The 10606-nt window shown below is 43.6% G+C and overlaps 1 protein-coding gene across 1 annotated transcript; it reads left to right on the top strand.

Moving 5' to 3' along the window:
* Positions 1–654: 654 nt before the first annotated feature.
* Positions 655–9779, top strand: LOC130128075 (H-2 class II histocompatibility antigen, E-S beta chain-like). Its single transcript, XM_056297782.1, has 6 exons — positions 655–715; positions 844–1116; positions 8097–8310; positions 8877–8944; positions 9052–9165; positions 9754–9779. The coding sequence occupies exons 1-6, from the start codon at positions 655–657 to the stop codon at positions 9777–9779; spliced, it is 756 nt and encodes a 251-aa protein (XP_056153757.1).
* The last annotated feature ends 827 nt before the right edge of the window (positions 9780–10606 follow it).

Below are 10606 nucleotides of genomic sequence, written 5' to 3'. Positions count from 1 at the left end.
AATCGCTACATTTATGTGCTACCCATTTGGGGAAGATACAGAGGTGGATTCCCTCGCCTCAAAAATGGCAACACTGTTTCACCTGAACTCGTTTGCAGTGGAGGATGAGATGCTGACAGTACAGGCTGACATTCAGCTTAAGTCCAGGGCGCATGGAGAGTTTTGGAACTTACTTACAGAGGACAAGTACCCAAACATGAGGAAATGTGCAACCTCCTTGACGGCATTATTCGGCTCTACACACACACACATATGTGTGTGTGTGTGTGTGTGTGTGTGTGTGTTCTTGTACATGTTGAGTGTGTATTGTGTACATGTTGAGTGTGTATTGTCTACATGTTGAGTGTCCTGCAGCTAGGGGGCGCTATACTAACAACACATGTCCTCTTGTCATTCTGTCACCGGCCAAAGCTTCTCAGTCCCCGAACAGGCTCGAACCTGTGAGTTTCTGTCCCTTTCCAGCATTAGGCTCTACCCTTTACCTGGTAACAGATGACGTGGCAGGCCTCTGTTTTTTCTATTGGCTGATGTTGGGAGAGCTAGCCAGCCCAGTGCGGTGATTGGGTGGTGGACTGGTTTATGTCCAGGGGACAGTCCACACCAGTCAGTCTGTAAAGGAGGACAGTTTATTGTGTTCATCAGCAAGACAGACACATGGCTTCATGCTGCCTTGTTGTGTGTTGCTCCCTCCTGGTCGTGGGCTTCTATGGAGCAGGTGAGATAAAATATGTAAATCAGTCTCTGTTGGATGGGCTCTGCTGTGTTGTTAGAAAAGAGGTTTTAATTATTGTCTTTAAAACAATTCAACTAAGTAACTTGAACCTGTTTCTTTTTCTCTTCCAGATGCGTTTTTGCATTATTACCTGGCCACATGTGTGTTCACCTCCTCTGAGCTTCCTGACATAGAGTACATACACTCTTATTATTTCAATAAGATAGAATTTATCAGGTTTAACAGCACTGTGGGGAAGTTTGTTGGATACACTGAACTTGGTATCCGTAACGCAGAGCGCTGGAACAACGATCCTGCATTTCTGGCACAAAGGAGAGCTCAGAAAGAGACGTACTGCAAACCTAATATAGAGACAAGGTACCGAGCTGCACTGGATAAGACAGGTGAGCTGCTCTGCTATGATGACTATTACTACTACTGTTACTACTACTATTAGTAGTACTATAATTATGACTATTACTACTACTGTTACTACTACTATTAGTAGTACTATTATTATGACTATTACTACTACTGTTACTACTACTATTAGTAGTACTATAATTATGACTATTACTACTACTGTTACTACTACTATTAGTAGTACTATTATTATGACTATTACTACTACTGTTACTACTACTATTAGTAGTACTATTATTATGATTATTACTACTACTGTTACTACTACTATTAGTAGTACTATAATTATGACTATTACTACTACTGTTACTACTACTATTAGTAGTACTATAATTATGACTATTACTACTACTGTTACTACTACTATTAGTAGTACTATAATTATGACTATTACTACTACTGTTACTACTACTATTAGTAGTACTATAATTATGACTATTACTACTACTGTTACTACTACTATTAGTAGTACTATAATTATGACTATTACTACTACTGTTACTACTACTATTAGTAGTACTATTATTATGACTATTACTACTACTATTACTACTACTATTATTAGTACTATTATTATGCATGCATGTATCCGTGTGTGTAAGTGAGCGCGCGTGATTTTGAGTTGTGTGCGCGCGCGCGTCTGCGAGTTGTGTGTGTAGGTGTGCGCGCGTGTCTCTTCGCGCGCGTTTTTGTATGCGCGCGTGTGTGTCCGTGTGTGTGTGTGTGTGTTTGTGTGTGTGTGGTTGTGTGTGTGTTTGTGTGTGCGTGTGTGTGTGTGTATGTGTGCGCGCGTATGTAAGTTTGCGCGCCTGTTTGTGAGTTGTGTGTGCTCGCACTTCTGAGTTGTGTGTCGGTGTGCGCGGGTTTCTGTTTGCGCGCGCGCGTGTCCGTTTGTGTGTTTGTGTGTGTGTTTGTCACCGTGTGTGTGTGTGTGCGTGCGTGTCTGTGTTTGTCACCGTGTGTGCGTCTGTGTGTGTGTTTGTGTGTATCTGTGTGTAGGTGCGCGCGCGTTTGTGAGTTGTGTGCGCGCGTGCGTCTGTGAGTTGTGTGTGTCGGTGTGTGTGTGTGTCTGTGTGTGTGTGTGCGTGTGTCTGTATGTCTTTGTGTGTGTCTGTGTCTGTGTGCGTGTGTCTGTGTGTGTGTGTGTGTGTGTCTGTATGTGTGTCTGTGTGTGTGTGTCTCTGTGTGTGTGTTTGTGCGTGTGTGTGTGTGTGCGCGTTTGTGTGTGTCTGTGTGTGTGTGTGCATGTGTCTGTATGTCTGTGTGTGTGTCTGTGTGTCTTTGTGTGTCTGTGTGTGTGTGTGTGTGTGTGTGTTTGTGTGTGTGTGTGTGTGTATTATTGAACAATAGAACATGGTACATAAAACAGGTGTGTAGTATTACGGACACACATCAGGTTCAGTATCATTACACAACTACGTCAGAAGAACCCAATCAGGGTGTGAGACAGTCCCCGACATAAAGCAGCGCTGCCAGCAGGTATTAACGGGCTCCAAGCCCCCATGTATGTAAGTCGGGTCTGGCTGTCTGTAGGAGCCTCGCTAGTTGAGCTGTTTGCTTATTAGACGGATGCAAGTCTCAGTCTTAAAGAGCGACGGTGGTCGTAAAGCTGTCCGTCAAGATGGTGTATGAGGATGGTTGTGAACACAGCGCACAACTATTGATCATCTATGACGTCAACAAAGGATTATTGATGAACCCGGAACAGGTTATTAACATCGTGTGGGTTGGGGCTGGAAGAAAAACAACATATGTGTCTAAAAGAATATAATGACATGTAGGGATGAGGTGGGGAAATGAGTAGTATTAGGCTGTACATACTTGTCAACAATGTTGAGTGTTAAGTACTGAGTACTAACAGTGGAAGGCGTCATCAGGAAACTGAGATTAGTTCTTAACAGACGCAGCTAATGGCGGTGTCTGAGCCAGAGATGTGGAAGCAGAGGCTTATCTTACAGCTGCTATGGGTCATTCTGTGACTTGTTTGCTGATTCTGAAAGAAATGTGTAGTTATACTCCTGTAGTGCGTTGTGTAGCCGTGTCAAAGGGCAGTAGAGTGGACTTGGGGTGATAATGGTTTGCATTATAAAATGTCCTTTACTGAAGGGTGCTCACAAGAGTACATAGCTGCTAGCTGCAAAGCTTCAGTTTGATCACACTGACAGCCTACAAGTACACTGCTCAAAAAAATAAAGGGAACACATAAGCAATGCAATGTAGCTCCAAGTCAATCACATTTTTGAGATATCAACCTGTCCAGTTAGGAAGCAACACTGATTTGTGAATCAATTTCACCTTTTGGTAAATTGTCTAATTTGCAAGACAACCCCTATAACAGGAATGGATTTGCAGGTGGTGGCCACAGACCATTTGCCTGTCCTCATCTTTTCTGGCCGATCTTTGGTTAGTTTTTCATTTTGCTAGTGCCCTCACCACTAGAGGTGGCGTGAGGCGGTATTTGCAACCTACAGAAGTTGCTCAGGTAGTGCAGCTCATCCAGGATGGCACATCAATGCGTGCTGTGGCAAGAAGATTTGATGTGTCTCCCAGCACAGTGTCCAGAGCATGGAGGAGGTACCAGGAGACAGGCCAGTACACCAGGAGACGTGGAGGGGGCCGCAGGAGGACAACAACCCCGCAGCAGGACCGCTATCTGGTCCTTTGTGCAAGGAGGAACAGGAGGAGCACTGCCGGAGCCCTACAAAACGACCTTCAACAGGCCACTAATGTGCAGGTTTCTGCTCAAACAGTGAGAAACAGAATGCATGAGGATGGTATGAGGGCCCGACGTCCACAATCGGGGCCTGTGCTCACAGCCCAACACCGTGCAGCCCGATTGACCTTTGCCAGAGAACATCTTGGTTGGCAGATTCGCAATTGGCGCCCTGTGCTCTTCACAGATGAGAGCAGGTTCACACTGAACACATGTGACAGACGTGAGAGAGTCTGGAGACGCTGTGGAGAACGTTCTGCTGCCTGCAACATCCTCCAGCATGACCGGTTTGGCGGTGGGTCAGTGATGGTCTGGGGAGGCATATCCTTGGAGGGCCGCACAGACCTCTACGTGCTAGCCAGAGGTACCATGACTGCCATTAGGTACCGGGATGAGATCCTCAGACCCATTGTCAGACCATATGCTGGTGCAGTGGGCCCTGGGTTCCTGCTCATGCATGACAATGCTCGTCCTCATGTGGCCAGAGTGTGTCAGCAGTTCCTGTATGTCGAGGGCATTGATGCTATGGACTGGCCTGCACGTTCCCCAGACCTGAATCCAGTCGAGCACCTCTGGGACATCATGTCTCGTACCATCCGCCAACGCGATGTCGCACCACAGACTGTCCAGGAGTTGACCGATGCCCTGATCCAGGTCTGGGAGGAGATCCCTCAGGAGACCATCCGTCGTCTCATCAGGAGCATGCCCAGACGTTGTAGGGAGTGCATACAGGCACGTGGAGGCCACACACACTACTGAGCCTCATTTTGAATCGTCTTGAGGAATTTCCACAGAAGTTGGATCAGCCTATGTTCTCATTTTCCACTTTGATTTTGAGTATGATTCTGAATCCAGACCTTAATGGGCTAATGATTTTGATTTCCATTGATCATTCTTAGGTTATTTTGCTCTAAACACATTCCTCTGTCTAATAAATAAAGATTTTCAGCTGAAATATTTCATTCATAGGAGGTCTATATTGTGTTTTTAGGTGTTCCCTTTATTTTTTTGAGCAGTATAGTTTGGATATATAATTTTAGCGCATTTCATGATTTTGCAGCATAGCGCCACCTAGTGGCCAATTAACAGTAAATAATGCACAGAACCTCAGGGCGTCATGACTTATTGGTGGACCAAGTTTCGTGTTAATCGGAGTTGCTGTGAACAAGATCCGCCACCTTGAACCAATAGCACAGCTGCTGCTAAAGAGCTGCATGTTGTCCCTTATACTTTAAACGCTTATAACACAAAAACCGTCGCTGATAAACATCTGAACACATTCACACGTCATGCTGGTAGTGTCACGTGTCCTGTCAGATATTTTGGAATAGTTTGTTCAAATATGCGTGAAAATAAAAAATATTAGGTATATTGTACACTGTACAGGCATATATTGTACATTGGTGTGGATGCATGTTTTGACCGATTAGAATGACCTTTGACCCCCTTGATATGTTCATTCTCCAGAATGTCTGTGGCGATGTTGGTAGCAATTGAATGAATCTGTGCAGAAATATTTATGTTTTATGATTTTTCATATTTTGAAAAATATAGAGTGACGGACTTCTGAATTGACCATATGTTGCAGTGCAGCAAAGTGTTGGCATCACTTACTGGATCTGCTCACAACATCTCAGCTCTGTAGGATGTGCAGGGGATTTGGGGGACATTTTGGGGCATTTTTGAAGTTTCGCAGGTGAAATTTACATTTTTGTTATAAGCCACGCCCACTTATTAAATTATGAATAAATTGCATGTCTCAACTTCAGTATGAGCCTAGATTGTGCACCCCAAATTTCGTCCAAATCCATAGAGCCTATTATGAGATATAAACTTCTCCAATTTATAGCGCCCCCTACTGGACAAATGAAACGCACTTCATGGGTTAGGACCTTTCGACAATAGGTGATATAAGTCTAAAATTTCAAGTTGATATGTCAATGCATTGATGAGTTATGGCACCGTCATGGAAAATCACCGTTTTTCAGTCAAGGTTCATTGATCTGTCAAATCAAAACCGAGCAACGGCTCAAAATTCTTTCGATAACGTTTTGCCTTGAGTGACTGTAGATGATGTGTGCCACGTTTCGTGTAAATCGATCGCACGGCCTTGGAGGAGTTCGAACAAGTAGTTTTGGCTATTTTCGCAAATTTGCGAAATGAAATTACAGCAGAAATGGGTGTGGCCTATACCACGTGACTCAGCTATGCTCAGTGAATCTGTACATGTAAAGGTTTTGCATGTCCGATGTACGGTTTGGGAGTTACACGCCAAAACGCGTTTACGTTCAAAACAGCGCCACCAACTGGTTGACAAGTGTCATGTTTTGCTTGTGGGGTAAGTGTGTAGTTCTGTACCAGGCCTCCAAAGGGTTTTGTTGAATCTGTTACGGTGTAGGCTGCAGTACCACTTTTACCAACGGAAAAATAAAAAAATAAAATAAAATAAAATAAAAATCTGAGCAGAAACAATAGGGGTCCCCAGCCCCTGGGGCTTGGACGCCTAATAAATGGTAACAACATAATACAAACAAAGAACAGACACACAACAAAACAGAAGAGGAGTACACGTGTACACATGTAAAGTAACAGACGGCTGTCAGGACACAAGTGTGGTAGTAGGTCAGCAGCTCGTTACTTGTGTTGTTTCAAGGCTGAGAGGTTTAAGGAAAGACTCACTTCTTGGAGACAAGCAGGGATCTTAGGTAATGATTTACACAACTCCTGTTTGTGAGTACACATGTTGCATCTACAGTAACACAATTAATCAGATGTTGAAGATCACATCTTCTGGATGAAGACAGCACCAGGTCATGTGTCTCATGTTAAAGGAGGGACAGAGTCACGAGGCTCCACACCAGTCCAACACTTATGGGACATTTCACCATCACACAACAAGTGTGAGCGTGTTTGTGTGTTGTGTTACCAGAATCAACGGAATCTAGAACTTCCAGACCTCCTTCTGCTTCACTGCTGGACAGGACACATGTTTTAAGCTGGTGTGGTTTATTCTTCCAAATGACATTTAAGAAAGTTCTATTTGCTTCTGTGGCGGTAGAACCATAAACCAATAGAGACACAGATGGACCCACAAAGCGAGACAGGCCCTCTGCTTTGGAGAGGAGAACTCCTCCTAAAATAGAGAAACACCTTCCAAGACCAATCCTGAAGACAGACTTGGTCTTTTTAATCTGTTGGAGAAATGGAGATGTTGTCTAGCTGTAAGATGTGTAGTTGTATATATTCCCAAATACTTAACGGACTCTTTTACCGGATGTTTCCAACTACACAATCGCTACAATCACGCACAGACAACATTCCACATGTGCACACATTTAGTCGCAGGTCCGAGGCCCTGGAACACTGGATACCTGAGGTAACAGAGTTCCTCACGTGCTTCTTGTCCTTCAAAACAAAGTGGTGTCGTCTGCCAGTTGTGAGATTTTTAACTCTCCACCAAAACCCGACATTCCTTCCAAACGTCCATCATTCTCGATATTAACTGATAAGAATTCAGCTCCTCAAATAAATAAGGGAGGAGGAACAGGGCAGCCTTGGCGGAACCCTCTGTTCATCTGGACTCTTTTACAGCTGTTAAAGTTCATCATAACAGAACTATTCATATCTTTGTAAAACATATTGACAATGCCAACAAAGTTATTCCCAAAGCCCAACGCCTCGACGGACTGTAACAGAACCGTGAGTTCAATCACGTCAAAGGCCTCATAGAAGTCTAGGAACAAAATAAGTGCTTCAGAATTTACTGCATCTGCATCATCCAGCAGATCTAGCATGAGTCTCATGTTACAGTAACGTGCCGGGTTTTCATGAGTCCTGTTTGAGGTCCGGCTATAACAGAGTCTAGTCCTCAATGCGGAGGGCTGGACTGAGGCGACTCACCGCAGAAGAGCCGTTTAACATGCTTTATTCCAGCGCTGCTAGGCACTGCCGTAAATCAGTTTATGGTAACTCCTCTGGGGGCCGCTGTCGTAATAATGTAAACTAACCTACGACACATCAGTACAACCGCCAAGGTTGGACTACCCCGGGATTCCAACCCACGACCTTTCTGCTGTGAGGCGACTGCGCTGACCACTGCGCCACCATGTGGCCCCAAACATTATATACTCTGAGGATTAGCAACTCTACACATTTGACGTTGATTCAGAAAGTTAATTTCAAGCCCTGATGATGATGATGATAATAACGATGGTGATAATAATAATAATTATTATTATTCTTTACCAGCTGAGCCCAGTGTGAGACTGACTTCAGTGAGGCCCCATAGTGGCCGACATCCGGCCATGCTGATGTGCAGTGTCTACAACTTCTACCCCAAATACATCAGTGTCACCTGGCTGAGAGACGGACAGCCGGTGACCTCTGACGTCACTTCCACCGATGAGCTGGCAAATGGTGATTGGTACTACCAGATCCACTCCTACCTGGAGTACACGCCCAGGTCAGAACACTTAGACTCAGTACCAAATGGACCGGTCCAAATACATACACAATACTTTAACACTACACACTCACGCACACACACACACACACACACACACACACACACGCACGCACACACACACACACACACACACACACACACACACACACACACACACACACACACACACACACACACACACACACACACAATGACTGGAAAACAAAGCACAAAGTGATGGTTTAAGGTGGAACGTGTCTCCTCAGTGTCTGCTCTGTAGACACCAGCTGTATGTTTAAGGTGGAACGTGTCCCCTCAGTGTCTGCTCTGTAGACACCAGCTGTATATTTAAGGTGGGATGCGTGGCTCTTTACAGGTGAGATCCCAGATGGACGACAGAGTATTTATTGTGTATTAATAACGTGTTTTAAACTGGGCTGATGTTTAGTATCAGACTCGACTAGTTTCTGTACAGACAGACAGGAAAGTACAGACTTACCTCATCCAATCACATCACGTCTTATTTATTGCTGATATGTTGTTTATTTCCTGTGTTTTCTTCTTCTTCACTTATTTCATCTCAGGTCTGGAGAGAAGATCACCTGCATGGTGGAACACGCCAGTTTCCCCTCTCCTAAGAAAGTGGACTGGAGTGAGTATCTATGTGTGTCTCTGTCCATGGATAGGTGATGAAGACATAGAGAGACAGGTCAACATGCAGATGTGTCTATAGATAGAGACATGTGTCTGTCTCTCCAGATCCCTCCATGCCACAATCAGACAGAAACAAGATCGCCACCGGAGCGTCAGGTCTGCTTCTGGGCTTGATTTTGTCTTTGGCAGGTCTGATCTACTACAAGAGGAAGGCCAGAGGTCAGTAACACTAGATCAGTCCAGACCAGGTTTACACTGGTTCACATCAGTCCACATATACACACTACACTACAATACCACTACAATATAATACCACTACATATACACAGTACACTATAATACCACTACATAGACGCAGTATACTACATCACTACATTATAATACAAACACATATAAACAGTACACTATATATCACTACGCTATATCATATCAGTACATATAGACTATACACTATACATATACATAGACAGTACACTATACATATCAGTACTTATAGACAGTACACTATACATATACATAGACAGTACACTATACATATACATAGACAGTACACTATACATATCAGTACTTATAGACATTACACTGTACATATTAGTACATATAGACAGTACACTATACATATAGACAGTATACTATACATATCAGTACACATGTACAGTACACTGTACACATTAGTACTTATAGATAGTTGAAGAAACAATAGTTAAGTTGGGTGTCATCAGTACTTGAAGTGGGCCAGACTTGTTTGGTTGTATTTCAGTCTCTTCACTCTTCACCACTTTTCTTATCGTTGGTCTTTTTTAACAGGGCGTGTTCTGGTTCCAACCAGCTGAAGCAGGAAGTGACGCTTCTTCCTCGTTGGCTGTTTTGGTGGCAGTCCAGTGTGTGTTGCTTTCACCTGAAGGTTTTCTCCCAGGTTGTCAGTGCTGCCCCCTGCTGGATCTCATTGCCTCCTGCTCGTATTCTTACTAATGCTCTACAGATTCTGATGTCATAGACATATAAAGAGTAGACGCCGCATCGACCGCTGCTGCCTATTGGCGCTGACGAGCCGTGGGGCCGCCATCTTGGACCGCTCACCCGCTCCACTCAGTGTAATGTGTTTGGCAGGCGCAATGAACTGTCAGCGCAGTTAATCAATCATAACTCGCTGAATACCAAACTGATTTCCACGCCTTTTTTGTTGCTGAAAACGTCATACATGTAGCTATGATACAGGACACATGGTTTGACGTATTTTAATGTTCATAGTTGGCTTGACAGTAATAGAATATTCTGATATATGATATATGTGATGTATGATAGGTAGCTACCGTATTGTTCTGAATATAAGACGGGGTTTTTACCCTGGAAATACGTATGAAAAAGTGGGGGTCGTCTTACATTCGAGGTCTAGACTGTTGAATGTCAATATACATTCTCACTCAGTCAGATTTGTTTCAAGACCGTTCTAAAATTAGACCACTTCGATGGTTAATGCAGTTATTGAAATGTTGAAATGGTTATTTTTTCACTAGGAGATGGATAGTCTCAATAGACTACAGTTTATTTTCATTTGTATGCTATTTAAATACCATGAGTCATTCATTTACAAATGTATTTACATTTTTCTATTTAAATGTGACAATTTCATCTAAAATATATTGAAAACATAATTTTA

Source organism: Lampris incognitus, chromosome 17 (genome assembly GCF_029633865.1).
Source record: "Lampris incognitus isolate fLamInc1 chromosome 17, fLamInc1.hap2, whole genome shotgun sequence".
NCBI classification, from domain to species: Eukaryota; Metazoa; Chordata; class Actinopteri; order Lampriformes; family Lampridae; genus Lampris; species Lampris incognitus.
The sequence above is the reverse complement of the archived record's forward strand: the minus strand, read 5'-3'. Positions and strand labels throughout refer to the sequence as shown.

Bases quoted from the DNA above. Each gene is read 5' to 3' on its own strand.
- LOC130128075 (XM_056297782.1), top strand. From the start codon at position 655: ATGGCTTCATGCTGCCTTGTTGTGTGTTGCTCCCTCCTGGTCGTGGGC. The intron at 8,311-8,876 runs GTCAGAACACTT...ATTTCATCTCAG, and splicing joins TACCTGGAGTACACGCCCAG to GTCTGGAGAGAAGATCACCT. The intron at 8,945-9,051 runs GTGAGTATCTAT...CTGTCTCTCCAG, and splicing joins TCCTAAGAAAGTGGACTGGA to ATCCCTCCATGCCACAATCA.